This window comes from Macaca mulatta, chromosome 15 (assembly GCF_049350105.2).
Source record: "Macaca mulatta isolate MMU2019108-1 chromosome 15, T2T-MMU8v2.0, whole genome shotgun sequence".
NCBI classification, from domain to species: domain Eukaryota; kingdom Metazoa; phylum Chordata; class Mammalia; order Primates; family Cercopithecidae; genus Macaca; species Macaca mulatta.
The window spans coordinates 63,361,748-63,381,794 of NC_133420.1; the positions used below are offsets into that span (position 1 = coordinate 63,361,748).

At 45.2% G+C, this 20,047-nt stretch overlaps 1 protein-coding gene and 1 non-coding gene across 7 annotated transcripts in view; one reads left to right on the top strand and one right to left on the bottom strand.

The window, feature by feature from the left end:
* The first annotated feature begins 816 nt into the window (after positions 1-816).
* Positions 817-20,047, top strand: part of GNE (glucosamine (UDP-N-acetyl)-2-epimerase/N-acetylmannosamine kinase) — a 64,771-nt gene continuing 45,540 nt past the window's right edge. For 4 of the 6 annotated variants that reach the window (XR_013404703.1, XR_013404704.1, XR_013404725.1 and 1 more), the window contains exon 1: positions 817-973. Coding sequence is in view for 3 of the 6 variants with exons in the window: in XM_015117445.3 (XP_014972931.1) it covers positions 923-973 (51 nt within the window). In the remaining 3 variants the exon portion in view is untranslated. Of the gene's footprint in view, positions 974-9,757; positions 9,826-20,047 lie in introns of all 6 variants that reach the window. The other 2 variants (XM_077965761.1, XM_015117449.3) reach the window with 2 other exon arrangements.
* On the bottom strand, positions 11,182-11,326 carry LOC114672953 (U4 spliceosomal RNA). The gene has a single exon (XR_003723468.1). It is a non-coding gene; the product is annotated as a U4 spliceosomal RNA (small nuclear RNA).

Sequence of the window (20,047 nt, forward strand, 5' to 3'; positions counted from 1 at the left end):
AGATTGTAGTGAGCTGAGATTGTGCCACTGCACTCCAGCCTGGGTGATAAGAGCAAGACTCTGTCTCAAGAAGAAAAAAGAAAAAAGAAAAACATAAGAAAAAAATAAGTTATTTTAGCATGGTGGCTCACACCTGTACTCCCAGCACTTTGGGAGGCCAAGGTGAGAGGATTGCTTGAACCCAGGAGTTCGAGATCAGCCTGAGCAACATAGTGAGACCCAGTCTCTTTCAAATAAAATAAAACAGACTTCAGACCATGGTTTGCTTCAAAATCTGTAAACATATAATGGTTAACTAAGAATTTCTGTGCCTGTGGGGGACACCTTTTAGTATAGTTTCCCTTAAGTGGAATGTAAAGTTGTGTGGTAGATAAGGCTAGGCTGTTCCTGTGGTCAAATGAGCATTGACCAGTGAAATGGAGAGTTGTTTGATAAGTAGATCATTGGTCAGTATCCCTTGCTACCAATCTGTCTGTGAGAGTCCCTAAGCACCAAAAGCAAGACAAGAGCAAGACTCCATCTCAAAAAAAAAAAAAAAAAAAAAAGTTTAGAATATATGTATGTGTGAAAACAAAGTGAAAAAAGACTTGAGATTTTGCTTGTAGATTTTTGTTTCTACCTTCAGAAACTCAGAAGAAAACTTTTTCTAGTGGAAAGTAAAATTATTGGATGGAATGGGAAATCCAAAACAGGGAAGTAACACTTAGACGCCGACTGATCACCTACTTTCGAGCTACTGTCCAGGAATACGACAAGAGTTCAGAGCCACATTTTTTTTCTTCCTTTTCAGAGAGGTGGGGCTTAAGATTTAGTCTGGACTTCAGATGCCTATTGGTGACTGCTCCGTGGCAGCTAAACCAAGAGAACAGCTGCTCTGCTCATTATTTCATACCACACCAGGGTACAGAGCTTGTGCTTTGGGATGGAAACCTATGGTTATCCGCAGAGGGAGTCATGCTTTCAAGGACCTCATGTAAGTAATTTGGAATTCAATAGAGCTTTATTATTGAAATTGCAATCAGAAAAAAAAAGGGGGAAAGAAGGAAAATTACAAAGAGGAAGAGGAAAGCTTTGGTTTTAAATCTATCAAATCCATCATTTTAAAAGACTTTTTAACTGCTAACTCAGGTTAGTCATTCTGTGGCTGCTACTTGCTTCTCAGTTACTGTGCTAAAATTCATGGTCTTTCTGCATTTCCAAACTGAAAGCTGAAATTGAACTCTTTTCTCTAGATTCCCGGCACTTTCATCAGATAAAGTGGGGTTCCTTTTACTTTTTGAGATCTCTGTTTCATAAATACAGTTTATTTTCAAAACATGCAATGTTTGTTTTAACTATTTTGTTTCCTTCCCTTTTGAAACATGGCGTGTAGAGCTGCCTAATTTGTACTTCTTTTCCCTCAGTTATTTAACTATTTACTGACCACATGATTGGGGTGGGTGCATTTACTCCAAGTTAATTAGTATCTAAGTCAAATAAGAAGGAAATTATCACGTTTATCAATATATAAATGTGACATATAGTGTGCTACACTATAGTGAAGTTTATTAAACCTAATTTTTCATTGAGGCATATGGAAATCCAAATGTTTTAGGAAATCATCATCACAGTTCAATTAGGTGATTAAAATATATATTCAATTTAAAGATCATCTATAGTTAAGGAATGGCTTATACAAATGTGTGTGTGTGTGTGTGTGTGTGTGTGTGTGTGTTTAAAGACAGGATCTTGCTCTGTCACCCAGACTAGATTGTAGTGGCATAATGATAGCTCACTGCAGCTTTCAACTCCTGGGCTCAACGGATCCTCCTGCCTCAGCCTCCCAAGTAGCCAGGACTACAGACACAGACTACCACACCCAGCAAACTTTTAAATTCTTTGTAGAGACAGGGTCTTTTTTTTTTTTTTTTTGAGACGGAGTCTCGCTCTGTCACCCAGGCTGGAGTGCAGTGGCCGGATCTCAGCTCACTGCAAGCTCCGCCTCCCGGGTTCACGCCATTCTCCTGCCTCAGCCTCCCGAGTAGCTGGGACTACAGGCGCCTGCCACCTCGCCCGGCTAAGTTTTTTTTTTTTTTGTATTTTTAGTAGAGACGGGGGTTTCACTGTGTTAGCCAGGATGGTCTCGATCTCCTGACCTCGTGATCCACCCGTCTCGGCCTCCCAAAGTGCTGGGATTACAGGCTTGAGCCACCGCGCCCGGCCCGAGACAGGGTCTTGTTATGCTGCCCAGGCTGATCTCCAACTCCTGGGCTCAAGTGATGCGCCTGGCTTGGCCTTTCAAAGTGCTGAGATTACAGGTGTGAGTCCCTGTACCTGGCCTTATAAAAACTTTCCAATTAGATGATATTATTCCTGCAATTATTGCCAACACAGTTTACTCCTAGCTATATCACTAATGCATACTTTCTATTTGCCTTCTTCAATGAAAATTTATTTTTATTTTTTATTAGCACACTTAAATTGAAATTCAAGGTCAGACTTTCTGAGCTTCTAGCTAGAACTTGTAAGTTTTTTTCCTCGTGTCATCAATAAAGTCTGCTTAGAAATGGTTGTTTCTAGTTATGAAAGTAATAGTTGCTCTACTCATCTCTCCATCCATTTTTTTTGCATGACTGCCTTTAAAAATGTGGCCTGTAGCCGGGCACGGTGGCTCATGCCTGTAATCCCAGCACTTTGGGAGGCTGAGGCAGGTGGATCACAGGGTTAAGAGATCGAGACCATCCTGGCCAACATGGTGAAACCCTGTCTCTACTAAAAACACAAAAATTAGCCGGGCATGGTGGCACACGCCTGTAATCTCACCCACTCGGGAGGCTGAGGCAGGAGAGGTGGAGGTTGCAGTGAGCCGAGATCACACCACTGCGCTCCAGCCTGGCAACAGAGTGGGACTCCAACTCAAAAAAAAAAAAAAAAATTATGGCCTGAAATGATCATTTCATTCATTTGCCTAATGTTTGGTGGTTTCTGTGGCCACACAAACTCTGAAATACTCTATGTGGCCTTTAAGTTATCTTCCAAGTTACTCTCCCACTTAATAATTCAATTATCTTTTCCAGTATTCCTCAATAAAACCTTTCTCCTGTCAGGCTGGTCTCCCCTGCATGCTATTCTCACGCCCATTTTATTGTCTTCAATCACATCATGTTCTCTCTTCCAGGAAAATACTCTTTTAACATGTGAAACTGATAGGGTTTCACGGCACACTGAATGTGAAAGAGAAAGGAGGTGGAGAGGCCAAGAATGCCTCCTAAGTTCCAGTAGGTGATAATACTATTCACTGAGAATTAGGACGGAAGAGAAAGCCCAGGTTTATGAGGAAGAAGAAAGCTCAATTTTGGACAAGCAGATTTGAAGTGTTTGTAGAACACGTCCAAATAAAGATATCCTATAAGCAGTTGAATATTTGAGTTTGGACTGAAAAGACTGGGACAGAAATTCACATCTAGGAATCATTTTAAATGATTGTGAAACCATGCAAGTGGCTGAAGTCATGCTGGATATATACTACAATGAGATATAAGGAAGACTATAGAATTCTAAAAAATACTTTTATTTAGGAGTTTGAGAAAGTATAAGAGCCAGAGAAGTTGGAAGTAGGCAGGAAATCAGGTGTTTTGCAAGCCCAGGATGTAAAATGTCTCCAGAATAAGGCAGTGACCAACAGTGTGAAAAAGAAGGGGTTAAGAGAAGAGAAGCCAGAGGGCAGAGAAGACTAGGTACATGGGCAGTTGGAAAAAGAGGGAAAGTGGCCAGGAAAGCACCACTAAATATTTAACATAAGGTGCAAGAGCCTGGCACAATGGCTCACACCTCAAACTCCAGCACTTCAGTAGGTTGAGGCAGGAGGATTGCTTGAGGCCAGGAGTTCAAGATCAGCCTGGGCAACATAGCAAGACCCTAGCTGTAAAAAAATTACAAAAATTAGCTGGGCATGGTGACACATGCCTGTAGTCCCAGCTACTCAGGAGGCTGAGAGGAGAGGATTGCTTGAACCTGGGAAGTTGAGGCTGCATTGAGCCATGATCCTGCCACTGTACTCCAGCCTGGGTGAAAGAGCGAGACCCTGTCACAAAACAAAACAAAAAATGTACCATAGACCGAAGTACCTGGGTTTCTGCAGAATTTTACACCCCATTAAATTTAGTGATATCTAACAGCCATTCAGTTGTCTAAGATTTAGACAGCTACTATATGAAAAATACCATTAAAGAGTTCCAAATTGGCTGGGCGCGGTGGCTCACACCTGTAGTCCCAGCACTTTGGGAGGCTGAGGCGGGTGGATCATGAGGTCAGGAGTTCAAGACCAGCCTGGCCAAGATGGTGAGACGCTGTCTCTACCAAAACTACAAAAATTAGCCTGGTGCAGTGGCAGGTGCCTGTAATCCCAGCTACTTGGGAGGCTGAGGCAGGAGAATCACTTAAACCTGAGCCGAAATTGCGCCACTGCACTCCAGCCTGGGTGACAGAGTGAGACTCTGTCTCAAAAAAAAAAAAAAAAAAAGAGTTCCAAATTGGCCAAGAGTGACAGTAGAACACAGTCAGGGGCAGAAAAATCTGGTGAAACAGGTAGGGTAAGAAATGTAGCTGGTGCTTTGGGCTAAGAGTAAGCAGTGTATTTAAAAATACGTAAGGTTTATGAAATGTGGCCAGGCACAGTGGCTTATGCCTGTAATTCCAGCACTCTGGGAGGCTGAGGTGGGTGGATCACCTGAGGTCAGGAGTTCGAGACCAGCCTGGCCAACATGTTGAAACCCCATCTCTACTAAAAATACAAAAATTAGGCAGGTGTGGTGGCAGGCACCTGTAGTCCCAGCTATTCGGGAGGCTAAGGCAGGAGACTTGCTTGAACCCAGGAGGCAGAGGTTGCAGTGAGCTGAGATTGCACCATTGCACTCTGCCTAAGCTACAGAGCGAGATGCTGCCTCAAAAAAAAAAAAAAAAAAAAAAAAAAAAGTTTATGGAGTGCATTATGTCTAGGACAAATTTGTGTCTTCAATGTGTCTTCAATATCTTCCTCCAGATCCTCAGTCTCATGGAAATGTCCTGTAGGTGCTACAAATTCAACATATCCAAAATTAAAGCTCATTATCTTCTCACCTACTCCAGCCCATCTCCAAATCTGCTTCTCTAAGTGCAGTGGTGCAGTCTTGGCTCACTGCAACCTCCACCTCCTGGGTTCAAGTGATTCTCCTGTATCAGCCTCCTGAGTAGCTGGGACTACAGGTGCACGCCACCATGCCCAGCTTTTTTTTTTTTTGTATTTTTACTAGACGAGGTTTCACCACATTGGCCAGGCTGTCTTGAACTCCTGACCTCAGGTGATCTACCCACCTCAGCCTCCCAAAGTGCTGGGATTACAGACACAAGCCACTGGGTCCAGCCCCTTCTCCACATTCTTATGATTCCATCCTCTCATTCTCTATTTCCATTATTACACTTTAGTTGAGGTCCTGAAATATTATTCCTAACTGGTTTCCCTTCTTCTAGTCCTTCCTCCTCTTCCCAGGCCATCTTCTGTAGTTCTTTTTTTTTTTTTTTTGAGACGGAGTCTTTGCTCTGTCACCCAGGCTGGGGTGCAGTGGCGCGAACTCGGCTCACTACAAGCTCCGCCTCCTGGGTTTACGCCATTCTCCAACCTCAGCCTCCCGAGTAGCTGGGACTACAGGCGCCCGCCACCTCGCCCGGCTAGTTTTTTTTTTGTACTTTTAGTAGTGACGGGGTTTCTCCGTGTTAGCCAGGATGGTCTCGATCTCCTGACCTTGTGATCCGCCCGTCTCGGCCTCCCAAAGTGCTGGGATTACAGGCGTGAGCCACCGTGCCCGGCCCTTCTGTAGTTCTAATTAAGCAAATCCGATCATGCCATTTCCCTGATTAAAAACTCTCCCAATTGCCGGGCGTGGTGGCTCACGCCTGTAATCCCAGCACTTTGGGAGGCCGAGATGGGCGGATCACGAGGTCAGGAGATTGAGACCATCCTGGCTAACATGGTGAAACCCCGTTTCTGCTAAAAATACAAAAAAATTAGCTGGGCGCGGTGGCAAGCGCCTGTAGTCCCAGCTACTCGGGAGGCAGAGGCAGGAGAATGGCGTGAACTCGGGAAGCGGAGCTTGCAGTGAGCCAAGATCGTGCCACTGCACTCCAGCCTGGACGACAAAGCGAGACTCCGTCTCAAAAAAAAAAAAAAAAAAGAAAAAAAAAAACCTCTCCCAATTATAGTGAGGGAAAGTCTAACCTCTTTAGTACAACATCATGCAAGGCCCTTGCTGACCTGACCTTGCTCACATCTTGTCTGCATCTCCCAGTTACTTTCTGCCTCCACACATCTATCTGATAAGACCGCCAAATTTCCCACCTTGTTTTTAAATTCATCATGCTGTTTTATGCTTGACTTATTATAAAGATTGAGCAAGAGTGTTGTGTTACTAAGATCATGAGCCTAGATGGTGGAGGATGACTGGTGCAGGCAGTTCAGCACAAGCAACTTGGCCTAGCCAGAGAGAAAAGAACAAGGATGGCTAGGAATCTCTGGTAGAAGATGTGATCCTCCTTTGACTGAATGTTTATTGACTGTGTTTCTTACATAAGGTATGATTCAAGGAACTATCAGGGAGACAAGCATACCAAATAGGGCTAACTTCAAGGAATTTATGATCTGATTTTAAAAACGTAGGTCATGTATAATGAGGTGACTAATACGACTGATTTTTCTTGGGTTCCTTATAATACATCAGATATCTAATATTACAGTCACAAATATATACATTCAAAGATACCAGGTAATTCATCATAAGTATAACTAATAATAAGTGTGAAGCCAGGCATGGTGGCTCACGCCTGTAATCCCAGCACTTTGGGAGGCTGAGGCAGGCGGATCACCTGAGGTCAGGAGTTCAAGACCAGCCTAGCCAACATGGTGAAACCCTGTCTCTAGTAAAAATACAAAAATTAGCCAGGTGTGGTGGCAGGTGCCTGTAGTCCCAGCTACTTGGGAGGTTGAGGCAGGAGAATCCCTTGAACCCAGGAGGTGGAGGTTGCAGTGAGCTGAGATCGTGCCACTGCATTCCAGCCTGGGCAACAGAGTGAGACTCATCTCAAAACAAAACAAAACAGGCCGGGTGCGGTGGCTCAAGCCTGTAATCCCAGCACTTTGGGAGGCCGAGACGGGCGGATCACGAGGTCAGGAGATCGAGACCATCCTGGTTAACACGGTGAAACCCCGTCTCTACTAAAAAATACAAAAAACTAGCCGGCCGAGGTGGCGGACGCCTGTAGTCCCAGCTACTCGGGAGGCAGGAGAATGGCGTGAACCCGGGAGGCGGAGCTTGCAGTGAGCTGAGATCCGGCCACTGCACTCCAGCCTGGGTGACAGCGCGAGACTCCGTCTCAAAAAAACAAAACAAAACAAAACAAAACAAAACAAAACAAAAAATTTGAGATAAGTTAAGACAAGTGCTCCAGGAGTTCAGAGAAAGAACAGATTATTTTGGGATAGGGTGTTCAGATTAGGTTTCACAATAGAGATAGCATTTGAAACCTGATTGGGTGTAAGTAGCAGACAAGGAAGAGCCTTCTAACTTTAAGGAATGATACAAAGGTAGAGAAAGAACTGTTTGGGGCAGATGGATCCAGGAGGGGAATAATGTTGGTAAGATCAGCAAAAGGTCAGGACCCTTAAATTGTGGAGGACCTTAAATGACAAACTTGTTCCCCCTAGGCATACTTTATCTAGCAGGGAATAGGGAGCCACTGAAGTTTTTCTTAAAGAATTAACTACATGAAAGTAGTCTTTTAAGAAGATTTAATCAGGCAATAATGTGCAAGATAGATGAGAGGAGCAAGGGAATGCAGGCAGGAAGGGCAAGAAGAAATAGAGTAATCCAGGTCTTTGTTAATTCCACTTATTTATTTTATTATTAAAAGATGGGGTCTTACAATGTTGCCCAGGCTGGACTCAAACTCCTGGGCTCAAGAAATCCTCCTGTCTCAGCCTCCCAAGTAGCTGGGATTACAGGCATGCACTATTGCACCTAGGTTAATGCCTGATTTTCTTGATTCTAAAACACTATTGATATAATAGTTTTTATAATAAAAACTCTACCTTAAATGTTTACATCGATTATAAATATTGATTTTAGGTATGTAAAATCACTTAAAAAAGCATCTCAGAATTAAGGAAATAAGATGATAAGACCTGGACTAAGGCCAGGTGCAGCTGCTTATGTCTGTAATCCCAACACTTCGGAAGGCAGAGGTAGGAGGATAACTTGAGGCCAGGAGTTCGAGACCAACCTGGGCAACAAAGCGAGACCCTGTCTCTACAAAAGTTTTGATAAATTAGCTAGGCATGGTGGCATGTGCTTTAAGTCCCAACTACTTGGGAGGCTGGGGTCACAGGGTCACTTGAGCCCAGGAGTTTGAGGCTGCAGTGCGCCACAACCATACCACTGCACTACAAGCTGGGCTACAGAGCAAGACCCTATCTCTAAGAAAACCCAACAACAAGCCGGGCACTGTGGCTCACGCCTGTAATCCCAGCACTTTGGGAGGCTGAGGTGGGTGGATCACCTGAGGTCAGGAGTTCACGAGACCAGCCTGGCCAATATGGTGAAACCCCGTCTCTACTAAAAATACAAAAATTAGCCAGGCATGGTGGTGGGCGCCTGAAATCCCAGATACTCGGGAGGCTGAGGCAGGAGAATTGCTTGAACCTGGAAAGCAGAGGTTGCAGTGAGCTGAGATCACACCACTGTACTCCAGCCTGGCTGACAGAGCGAGACGCCACCTCAAAAAAAAAAAAAAAAGAAAGAAAGAAAAAAGAAAACCCAACAACCTAAACTGAGACAACATTTTGAATTATTTGAAAGACTGCAAGACTGAATGTTAGAAATCAGAGAGAGGCCGGGCGCGGTGGCTCAAGCCTGTAATCCCAGCACTTTGGGAGGCCGAGACGGGCGGATCACGAGGTCAGGAGATCGAGACCATCCTGGGTAACACAGTGAAACCCCGTCTCTACTAAAAATACAAAAACCTAGTCGGGCGAGGTGGCAGGCACCTGTAGTCCCAGCTACTCGGGAGGCTGAGGCAGGAGAATGGCGTGAACCCGGGAGGCGGAGCTTGCAGTGAGCTGAGATCCAGCCACTGCACTCCAGCCTGGGTGACAGAGCGAGACTCCGTCTCAAAAAAAATAAAAAATAAAAATAAAAAATAAGAAGTCAGAGAGAGCGAAGATTAAAACATGACTCCGTGATTCTGAGTCTGAATGAAAGTGTGAAGTTAGTACCATTAAAAGAAATAGCAAAGTCAACAGGATAAAATGAATGAACTTTTATATATTGCGTTTGAAGTGAGGAACTATCTAGTAGGCAGTTGAACATATGGGCCTCAAGCTGGGAAGAAAGGCCAGGCTGGAGTATGTATCCCAGGAATTACCTACATGGAAGTGATAATGGAAGGTTTGAGAGTGAGTCAATTTCTGAAAGAATGAGTACACAGAGGGGCAGGAGAAGGAGCTAATCATAAGAGCATGTTCATGTGTAGGGGCAAGAGGAGGAGTAGGGACAAGAAAACAAATAATTTGAAAGGTAGAATTAGATTCATTCCAGAGTAGGGACATGAAAAACATGAGGACAAAGAGGTTGAGGCCTTACGTTCATGCTTAGGATTTTTTTTTTTTTTTTTTTGAGATGGAGTCTTGCTCTGTTGCCCAGGCTGGAGTGCAATGGCAAGAACTCGGCTCACTGCAACCTCCACCTTCCAGGTTCAAGTGATTCTCCTGCCTCAGCCCCTGAAGTAGCTGGGACTACAGGCGTGCGCCACCATGCCCAGGTAATTTTTGCATTTTTAGTAGAGATGGTGTTTCACCATATTGGTCAGGCGGATCTTGAACTCCTGACCTCATGATCCGCCTGACTCGTCCTCCCAAAGTGCTGGGATTACAGGCGTGAGCCACCATGCCTGGCCACATGCTTAGGCTTTATAGATATCAATTATGTATATTTAGAGACGTCTTGAACACTCATGCAGATGTTAAGAACCCCACTTGAGTGCTCCACGGGAATGTCCTTATAGGACCCCTGTTTCATCCTTAGCCGCATGCTGACCCCCAAATGTGGTCTATTCTTTTGTTGTTGTTGTTGTTGAGACAGAGTCTTGCTCTGTCGCCCAGGTTGGAGTGCAGTGGCACAATCTCGGCTCACCGCAATCTCTGCCTCCCAGGTTCAAGCGATTCTCCTGTCTGAGCCTCCGAAGTAGCTGGGATTATAGGCACACAGCACCACACCCAGCTAATTTTTATATTTTTAGTAGAGATAGGGTTTTGCCATATTGGCCAGGCTGGTCTTGAACTCCTGACCTCAGGTGATCCGCCCACTTCGGCCTCCCAAAGTGCTAGGATTAATAGGTATGAACCACCACGCTCGGCTTCCCACATAACTTTTTTTTTTTTTTTTTTTTTTTTTGAGACAGAGTCTCGCTCTGTCGCCCAGGCTGGAGTGCAGTGGCGCAATCTCGGCTCACTGCAAGCTCCGCCTCCCGGGTTCACGCCATTCTCCTGCCTCAGCCTCCTGAGTAGCTGGGACTACAGGCGCCCGCCACCGCGCCCGGCTAATTTTTTGTATTTTTAATAGAAACGGGGTTTCATGGTCTTGATCTCCTGACCTCGTGATCCGCCCGCCTCGGCCTCCCAAAGTGCTGGGATTACAGGCGTGAGCCACCGCGCCCGGCCCCACATAACTTTTAATGAGAAGTTTAGAGCATAATTGTGTTGATCCAACTTTTTATAAGAGAGTCAAAGTTAAAGGCAAACTAGTTTTTAACACATTTCCAGTTCTTCTGGAATAGCTGTGCCAATTAAACTTTCTGAATTTCTATTAGACAGGGATGACTGAGCATTCTCTGACTCATCTCATTTCCCAAGCAGCCAGATAAGAAATAATTTATTGGTTTACAATACAATACTTTTTTTTTTTTTTTTTTGAGACGGAGTCTCACTCTGTTGCCCAGGCTGGAGTGCAGTGGTGTGATCATGACTCACTGCAGCCTTGACCTCCCAGGCTCAGGCGATCCTCCCATCTCAGCTTCTTGGGTAGCTGGGACTACAAGCAAGCACCACCATGCTCAGCTAATTTTTTTTTTTTTTGTAGAGATAGGGTCTTGCCATGTTGCCCAGGCTGGTCTCAAACTCCTAGACTCAAAGGATCACAAAAGTGTTGGGAATACAGGCGTGAGCCACTGCACCCAGCCTGGTTTACAGTATGATACTTTCAATTAGCAATAATCGCACCTCAGATAAACCTCATTGACTATGATACTGCCACTGCGCAAAGCTACAGTATGATACTTTCATAGCCCATAAAGAAAAAATAAAAATAAAAAAAAATATATATATAGTAGAGATTGGGTTTCACCATATTGCCCATGCTGGTTTTGAACTCCTGGGCTCAAGTGATCCACCCAACTCAGTCTCCCAAAGTGCTAGGATTATAGGTATGAACCACCACACCCGGCTTCCCACATAACTTTTTTTTTTTTTTTTTGAGACGGAGTCTCGCTCTGTCGCCCGGGCTGGAGTGCAGTGGCCGGATCTCAGCTCACTGCAAGCTCCGCCTCCCGGGTTTACGCCATTCTCCTGCCTCAGCCTCCCAAGTAACTGGGACTACAGGCGCCCGCCATCTCGCCCGGCTAGTTTTTTGTATTTTTTAGTAGAGACGGGGTTTCACCGTGTTCGCCAGGATGGTCTCGATCTCCTGACCTCGTGATCCACTCGTCTCGGCCTCCCAAAGTGCTGGGATTACAGGCTTGAGCCACCGCGCCCGGCCCCACATAACTTTTAATGAGAAGTTTAGAGCATAATTGTGTTGATGTAACTTTTTATAAGAGAGTCACTCTCACTGCAACCTCCGCCTCCTGCATTCAAGCGATTCTTGTGCCTCAGCCTCTTGAGTAGCTAGGATGACAGGCACCTGCCACCCACGCCTGATTACTTTTTGTATTTTGGTAGAGATGGGGTTTCACCATGTTGGCCAGGCTGGTCTCAAACTCCTGACCTCAAATGATCCACCTGCCTCGGCCTCCCAAAATGTTGGGATTACAGGCATGAGCCACTGCACCCAGCCGAAAAATGTATTTTAAAATCCCAAGAAAAGGCAATATTTCACAAAAACAGAGTCATTATGTTAATTCGTACCTTTCTTCTATGATTGGAAAAAGTAGCATAGGGATGGCTCACCACCATAGGTGCTCTAAAAATCTGACTGGTTGTCATGATAAACTGATTGGTAATTGGGGCTACAAATAGTGATTAAGTATCTTAATCAGTACATTTGTAAGTGTATCTTTCTTTTTTTTTTTTTTTTTTTGAGACGGAGTCTCGCTCTGTCACCCAGGCTGGAGTGCAGTGGCCTGATCTCAGCTCACTGCAAGCTCCGCCTCCCGGGTTTATGCCATTCTCCTGCCTCAGCCTCCCGAGTAGCTGGGACTACAGGCACCCGCCACCTCGCCCGGCTAGTTTTTTTTGTATTTTTTTTTAGTAGAGACGGGGTTTCACCGTGTTAGCCAGGATGGTCTCGATCTCCTGACCTCGTGATCCGCCCGTCTCGGCCTCCCAAAGTGCTGGGATTACAGGCTTGAGCCACCGCGCCCGGCCGTAAGTGTATCTTTCAATGTCATGCTCTTGCAAAGCTTAAGCTGATACAGTTTAGGATATTGCTGAATTATTTTCAGCCAATATAATCTTTTTTTTTTTTGAGACTGAGTCTCATTCTGTTGCCCAGTCTGCAGTGCAGTGGTGCAATCTCAGCTCACTGCAAACTCTGCCTCACAGGTTCAAGCAATTCTCCTGCCTCAGCCTCCCGAGTAGCTGAGATTACAAGTGCATGCCTGGTTAATTTTTGTATTTTTAGTAGAGACAAGATTTCACCATGTTGGCCAGGCTGGTCTTGAACTCCTGACCTCAGGTGATCCACCTGCCTCGGCCTCCCAAAGTGCTGGGATTACAGGCATGAGCCACTGCTGCTGGCCTCAGCCAATATAATCTTAATCCTTACATGCTTTTCCTAGGAGAAAATAATTGCTTTCCACATGTAGCATAGCCTCATAAGGCTACTCTGAAACAGGAGCAATTTTCGTTTTTCTGGGGAGGCTATAAACAATCTGGCGTATGCAGTGATATTTGGCTTGTAAGGTGTGTTTTACCTCTGTATACTCTAGAGTAGGGGGTCCCCAACCCCTGGGCCATGGACTGGTACTGGTCAGTGTCCTGTTAAGAACTGGGCCGCAGGCCAGGCCGGGTGCAGTGGCTCATGCCTGTAATCCCAACACTTTGGGAGGCTGAGGTGGGTGGATCACTTGAGGTCAGGAGTTCTAGATCAGTCTGGCCAACATGGTGAAACCCCATCTCTACTAAAAACACAAAAATTAGCCAGACCACATGCCTGTAATCCCAGCTACTCAGGAGGCTGAGGCAGGAGAATCACTTGAACTTGGGAGGCAGAGGTTACAGTGAGCTGAGATTGCGCCACTGCACTCCAGGCTGGGTGACAAAGTGAGACTCCGTCTCAAAAAAAAAAAAAAAAAAAAAAGAATTGGGCCACATAACAGGAGGTGAGTGGCAGGCAAGCAAGAATTACCGCCTAGGTTCCTCCTCCTGTCAGATCAGCGGTGGCATCAGATTCTCATAGAAACACGAATCCTATCGTGAACTACGCATGGTAGGGACCTAGGTTGCGTGCTCCTTTTGAGAATTTAATGCCTGATGATCTGAGGTGAACAGTTTCATCCTGAAACCATCCCCATCCCGCTTCTCAAGGAAAAATTGTCTTCCAGGAAACCAGTCCCTGGTGCCAAAAAGATTGGGGACTGCTGCCCTACAGACTTTGGTAATTAAAACTGTTGTGGCTGAGATACGGTATAGGGTGAGATACTTCCCAGCTAGGGAAAGATATTTACTAAACAGGAATATCTAGCTTAATATGGTGATGAATTGCTCAGTTAATCCACCTCTTGTTGATTTCTTCATGATATTGGCTTAGGGCAGAGATGGCAAATACACGGCAACATTCTTGACTCCTTCCGTCTCCCTAGAAATCAACATGGCAGACATCACAGTATATACTCTTTTCCAGTAAACTCTTAGCCTCAGAGTCATTTTTGACACAGTTCTCCAGGCAGCCACCATCCACTGGTTGGAAGTGGGGATCAAAATAAGGTTGGGGATTTTCCTTGGCTCACAGTTTTACTGTTAATAACTTCTGAAAGCAAGGAACAGGGCATCTTTTTTCAAAAGAGGATTTAGGCCGGGCATGGTGGCTCACGCCTGTAATCCTAGCATTTTGCTAGGCCGAGGCAGGCAGATTGCCTGAGCTCAGGAGTTGGAGACCAGCCTGGGAAACATGGCGAAACCTTGTCTCCATGAAAAATAATTTTAAAAAAATTAGCCGGGCATCGTGGTGCCTGCCTGTAGTCCCAATTACTTGGGAGGCTGAGGCACAAGAATTACTCGAACCTGGGAGGTGGAAGTTGCAGGGAGCCCAGATAGCACCACTGCACTCCAGCCTGGGCGACAGAGTGAGACTCTGTCTCCAAAAAAAACCACAATTAAACAAATAAATACATAAAAAGAGGATTTAAGGATACATGTAGATTAAAATCAGAAGGTTGTTCAGGATTCAAGTTGAGTCAGGGCCTGGATTCTCTCCCCATGGCCTCCCTGTACTACCTTTCACAGCATATCTGCGACTATGTTTTGTTTTGTTTTGTTTTGTTTTGTTTTGAGACGAAGTCTCACTCTGTCGCCCAGGATGGAGTGCAGTGGCGCGATCTCAGCTCACTGCAAGCCCCGCCTCCCGGGTTCACGCCATTCTCCTGTCTCAGCCTCCCGAGTAGCTGGGACTACAGGCGCCTGCCACCTCGCCCGGCTAGTTTTTTGTATTTTTTAGTAGAGACGGGGTTTCACCGTGTTAGCCAGGATGGTCTTGATCTCCTGACCTCGTGATCCGCCCATCTCGGCCTCCCAAAGTGCTGGGATTACAGGCTTGAGCCACCGCGCCCGGCGACTATGTTTTTAAAGTGCCCCATTTTCCTTTCATTTCCAACTGGCCAATCCTCTCTGTATTCCCCAGTCCAAATGCTTGGGAGAGCTACTTTAACATGCACATTAGCTAATTACCATTGTCACTGTTAGCTAGCCACAGGCTTGGTGCCAGGTTTTTTCATGGGTAATGAATAGGCAGCTCTTGAGGAGGCAGCCCATGGGCACAGGTGATGTTTTCTTTCTTTAATTTAGTGACGGTTTTTACTTTATGAAAATTCGAAATTCAACTGTGCTGCTTAGGTATTTATTAACACTTCAATAAAAACCTTAAGAAAAATTTGTGCCAAATAATGTTCTTTTCTTTTTTGAAAGCCTCACTAAACTAATACATCAGGAGAATGCCATAGAGATTAGACCTTGATTTTAAAGATGTCTTTTAAAATATCTTAAGACCTTGATGTGAGCCATTCAGAGAGACGTGGGCTGGATAATATAAGAGTTACGTGAACTCTTAACTAATGGAACAACTTAGCCAAAAAGTGATGACTGTAGGCCAGGTGCAGTGGCTCACACCTGTAATCCGGGTCCTGGCCAAGGCGGGCAGATCATTTGAGATCAGGAGTTTGAGACCATCCTGGCCAACATGGTGAAACCCCTTCTCTACTAAAAATACAAAAAGTAGCCAGGCGTGGTGACACATGTCTGTAATCCCAGCTACTTGGGAGGCTAAGGCAGGAGAACTGCTTGAACCTGGGAGGCAGAGGTGGCAGTGAGCTGAGATCGTGCCATTGCACTCCAGCCTGGGCAACAGAGTGAGACACTGTCTCAAAAAAAAAAAAAAAAAAAAAAGTGATGACTGAGATGAACCTTGAGACCTTGAGATAGGTTTCTGTCATAAAGTGCAATGCTCTAGTTAGTATAGAGGAAATACTGGGTAGTAGTAGCTAAGCAAGTGGGATCAAGGGCGGGGCTCTTCTGTTTAACAGCTGTGCAACCTCAGGCAACTTCGCCTTCTGTATTTTGGTCTTTTTATCTGTAAAGTAGGGGGTATATACAGAATTTACATCTTAATGTTGTTATGAGCACTTATGATTATAGATACAATGTTTAGAATAGTTTAGGCTATTTTAATTTAGAAATGTTTAAGCTATGAAATACATGGGTAGAATTTACAGAGAGGCAGAGTACTTTAAAAGAATTAAATCGGCCGGGCGCGGTGGCTCACGCCTGTAATCCCAGCACTTTGGGAGGCCGAGGCGGGCGGATCACAAGGTCAGGAGATCGAGACCACGGTGAAACCCCGTCTCTACTAAAAATACAAAAAATTAGCTGGGCGCGGTGGCGGGCGCCTGTAGTCCCAGCTACTCAGGAGGCTGAGGCAGGAGAATGGCGTAAACCCAGGAGGCGGAGCTTGCAGTGAGCCGAGATCACGCCACTGCACTCCAGCCTGGGCGACAGAGCGAGACTCCGTCTCAAAAAACAAACAAACAAAAACAAACAAACAAACAAAAACAACAACAACAAAAAGAATTAAATCACCAAATAAAATAAGACAAGTCTATGACAAGAAATGTTCCCAAAGCGGCCAGATGAGCATCTGTCAGGGTGCTGTAGGAAGGTCTCCCCCTCTGATGAAAAGGTTAGATTAGAGGATCTCTTAAAGCCTAGAAATCATTGATAGCCTAATTATGCCCTGAATGCTTGAAGTTATATTTATGGTTAGGGAGTAATCTCTAGAAAAATCTGATTTTATTATACTACAAAGCCATAAGTAATTTTTTTGCAAACTTGTAGAGTTCTCAGACTAAAGTCAAATAAAACCAAATCATACAAACCAAACTTAACTAGTGACGATTTTTGGTATGTCAATTCACAATGTTAAACAGTAAAGTAATAGAAATCCAGAAACATAATATAATTTACCCATAGAAAAGTGATCTCAAAAAGCCAAGAGAAAATGCCTCCTAAGGGTCCTTGCTGCAATTTCATCTCAAGAAAGCAGAGAAGAAAATTCTAAAAAGATTATTCATTTAAGGTTAAATGATTACGGAAATATAAAATTCTCAATGTTGGTCAAACACAAAACTTACAAGTGGCTTAGAAAGTGCATACAATTCTAGGCCGGGCGCGGTGGCTCAAGCCTGTAATCCCAGCACTTTGGGAGGCCGAGATGGGCGGATCACGAGGTCAGGAGATCGAGACCATCCTGGCTAACACGGTGAAACCCCGTCTCTACTAAAAAATACAAAAAACTAGCCGGGCGCGGTGGCGGGCGCCTGTAGTCCCAGCTACTCAGGAGGCTGAGGCAGGAGAATGGCGTGAACCCGGGAGTCGGAGCTTGCAGTGAGCTGAGATCCCGCCACTGCACTCCAGCCTGGGCGACAGAGCAAGACTCTGTCTCAAAAAAAAAAAAAAAAAAAAAAAAGAGACTCCGTCTCAAAAAAAAAAAAAGGAAAGTGCATAGAAAGTGCATACAATTCTCAAAATGTATTGCCTGCTGTTAAAAGCATTTATATTTATAATTACATTTTTCTAGCTATATTAAGCATTGTTTTTAAAGCACATTACAGTAAAATACACATAAAAAGTACATATATATTACGTATATAATTTGAGTTTTTACAAACTAAACACACCTATGTAATCAGCACTCAGATTTTTTTTTTTTTTTTTTTTTTTTTTGAGACGGAGTCTCGCTCTGTCGCCCAGGCTGGAGTGCAGTGGCGCGATCTCGGCTCACTGCAAGCTCCGCCTCCCGGGTTCATGCCATTCTCCTGCCTCAGCCTCCTAAGTAGCTGGGACTACAGGCGCCCGCCACCGTGCCCGGCTAATTTTTTGTATTTTTAGTAGAGATGGGGTTTCACCGTGGTCTCCATCTCCTGACCTTGTGATCCGCCCGCCTCGGCCTCCCAAAGTGCTGGGTTTACAGGCGTGAGCCACCGCGCCCGGCCAGCACTCAGATTTTAAAGACTGAACATTAAGCATTGTTTTTGAAGTTAATTTTTCTTTTTTTTTTTTTTTTTTTTTGAGACGGAGTCTCACTCTGTAGCCCAGGCTGGAGTGCAGTGGCCGGATCTCAGCTCACTGCAAGCTCCGCCTCCCGGGTTCACGCCATTCTCCGGCCTCAGCCTCCCAAGTAGCTGGGACTACAGGCGCCCGCCACCTCGCCCAGCTAGTTTTTTTTTGTATTTCTTAGTAGAGACGGGGTTTCGCCGTGTTAGCCAGGATGGTCTCGATCTCCTGACCTCATGATCCACCCGTCTCGGCCTCCCAAAGTGCTGGGATTACAGGCTTGAGCCACCGTGCCCGGCCTGAAGTTAATTTTTCTTATCTTTCAAGAAGAAAAAAATTAATGTTCTATTCTGCATATCTGGAGGTACAGTATGTAACTTTAAAAGCAACATACCCATCTTGCCTTCAAGTGATTTTCAATACCTCTTGTGGTAGCCAGAATAAATAGCTCCCCAAAGATATCCACATCTTTTTTTTTTTTTTCGAGACAGTGTCTCACTCTGTCACCCAGGCTGGAGTACAGTGGCGTGATCTGCAACCTCTGCCTCCTGGGTTCCAGCTATTCTCCCGCCTCAGCCTCCCAAGTAGCTGGGACTACAGGTGTGCGCCACCATGGCCGGCTAATTTTGTATTTTTAGTACAGATGGGGTGTCACCACGTTGGCCAGGCTGGTCTTGATCTCCTGACCTCGTGATCTGCCCACCTTGGCTTCCCAAAGTGCTGGGATTATAGGCATGAGCCACCGTGCCCCGCCTGGATATCCACATCTTAATCCCTGAACCTGTGACTATGTTTCCTTATTTGGCAAGAGGGACTTTGCAGATGTGACCAGGACTCTGAGATGGGAAAATTATCCTGGATTATTGAGTGGACCCAATGTAATCACTGGGATCTTTTTAAGTGAGAGAGGGAGGCAGCAGAGTCAGAGATGATGTGGCAAGGGAGGTAGAGGTCAGAGGTGCCATGTGCCAAGGAATGTGGGCAGCCTCTAGAATCTGGAAGAGGTAAGGAAATGGATTCTCCCTGGCAGCCTCCAGTAGGAAGGCAACCCTACTGACACCTTGATTTTGGTCCCTTGAAACCCATTTGGACTCTGAACATCCAAAACTGTAGAATAATAAATTTGTGTTGTTTTGAAGATCCTAATTTTGTAATTTGTTACAGCATATATGAAACTAATAAATCATTTATAGTCTGGTGAGTCTGTGTTCAGATTCATAAAATCTCACTGCACATTTAATAGCTTCATGTGGCTCACACGCATCTCAATCATAGCATGCCCTGAATTAAAACTTTACTTCTTTCTTCCCCAACCAGGTCACTCTCCCAGCCTTTCTCATCTTAGTACACAACCAACCACCCAATTACTAATGGTAGAAACCTGGAAGTCATTTCTTTTTTTTTGTTTGCTTTTTAAGAGACAAGGTCTCCATCCGGCACCCAGGCTGGAGTGCAGTGGTGTGACTGAGCTCACTGCTGCCTCAAACTCCTGAGAGCAAGCGATCCTCCCACCTCTGCCTTCCACAGTGCTGGGACTGCAGGTGTGAGCCACCACACCTGGCCCGGAGGTCATTCTTGAGTCTTTTTCCCTGTCATCCCCTTATATCTAACCTATAATTCTCATCAATTTTACTTCCAAAATAAACATCATATCCATCCACTTCAGTTGAGTTTCACTGCTACCAATCTATTTTCCACACAGCAGCCAATGGGATTTAAAAAAGAAATGTGGGCTGGGAGTGGTGGCTCATGCCTGTAATCCCAGCACTTTGGGAGGCTGAGGTGGGTGGATCACCTGAGGTCGGGAGTTTGAGACCAGCCTGGCCAACATGGTGAAACCCTGTCTCTACTAAAAATACAAAAATTAGCCGGGCATGGTGGCATGGGCCTGTAGTCCCAGCTACTTGGGAGGCTAAGGCAGGAGAATTGCTTGAACCTGGAAGGTGGAGGTTTCAGTGAGCTGAGATAGTGCCACTGTACTCCAGCCTGGGCGACAGAGTGGGACCC